General features: G+C 33.4%; 1 protein-coding gene across 4 annotated transcripts in view; it reads right to left on the reverse strand.

Moving 5' to 3' along the window:
- Positions 1-379: 379 nt before the first annotated feature.
- LOC144978310 (uncharacterized) overlaps positions 380-1,146 on the reverse strand; it is an 83,744-nt gene continuing 82,977 nt past the window's right edge. For all 4 annotated transcript variants that reach the window (XM_078924174.1, XM_078924175.1, XM_078924176.1 and 1 more), the window contains one exon: positions 380-1,146. This exon is cut by the window's right edge and continues 771 nt beyond it. In XM_078924174.1, coding sequence (XP_078780300.1) covers positions 819-1,146 — 328 coding nt within the window. In that variant the 3' untranslated portion in view covers positions 380-818.

The following is a 1,146-nucleotide window of genomic DNA, read 5'->3' on the forward strand; positions in this document are numbered from 1 at the left end:
CCCCCAACAAATACAGAAGCAAAAAAAAAAACACCAAAAACAAAAAACAAAAACAAACGCAGACAAAAAACAAAAAAACAAACAAAAAAAAGCAAAAAAATAAAATACAAAAACAAACACAGGTAACTTTGATTTCCATAATGAGAAAAACGAAAATAATATCGTATCAAATTGCGTATAACGTCAAACATGAGCGCCATGGAAATTAAAATTTAAAATAACTTTTAAAAATTATTTACAAAATTTTCTTCTTTGTTCTTCTTTGTTCTTCGATACTTACCGACAGGACTAGATTTACGTATTTACAACGTGGCGTCAATTTGCCGATTTTTTTGTAAATGTGTCTCGACTTTTGTCAATGTCATTGAACACGAGACGAAACATAATCAAGCACTGTATTGAGCATGGTAAAACAGTAGAAAAGCGCTGATAGACTATAAAATAAATGATTTGAAGTCTCAGGTTTGAAAGCTTATGACTAATCGACGGATGTCTAATTGGAAATAAATCAATCAGATGCAAAGAATGAGCGCAAATGATTTTTTAAAAACAAACAACAAACCAAAAAAAAACAAACAAAAAAAAAACAACAAAAACAAATTTACTGCTGTGTGGGATTGGTGTGTATTTTACTTAAACAGCTACCATTGTGTAATACACGTGAGGGTCAGTGTTATTATTTGATGTATAATACATGTTCGGACATTCTGAATCATTGGAGCTTAAAGAATGTGGTTTTGCTTTCTACACTACTAGTTAATTGGCTATGAGGCCTTTTGTATACAGTAGATTTTGAGTTCGACGAATTGTGATGATCGTTAATTATTGTTAAGATTATGAAAGGGATTCTTTTTTAATATCTTTAAAATAAATCTCACCTGATCTTTTTGGCGACTGAGATTTTCTCGAATGTTCTGAAGGTGGTTTATCATCTCACTAATTTGTCTCTCTTTTTCACTAAGAGTGGCTTCCCCTGCTAGAACGGCTTGTACGGAGTCCATGACCTTGGGACTCTGTGAACTTTCACTCCTGGAAGTCAAGGATGGCTCGGGTGAAAGGTCAGCTGTTTTTGAATTGAGCTTTCTGAGAACGCTCTCCATGGAACGCTTTTGCCCTTGGAAATTTGAAGATGATGATGTTGTTGTT

Source organism: Berghia stephanieae, chromosome 8 (genome assembly GCF_034508935.2).
Source record: "Berghia stephanieae isolate SIO BIC M18660-M18661 chromosome 8, UCSD_Bste_1.3, whole genome shotgun sequence".
NCBI classification, from domain to species: domain Eukaryota; kingdom Metazoa; phylum Mollusca; class Gastropoda; order Nudibranchia; family Aeolidiidae; genus Berghia; species Berghia stephanieae.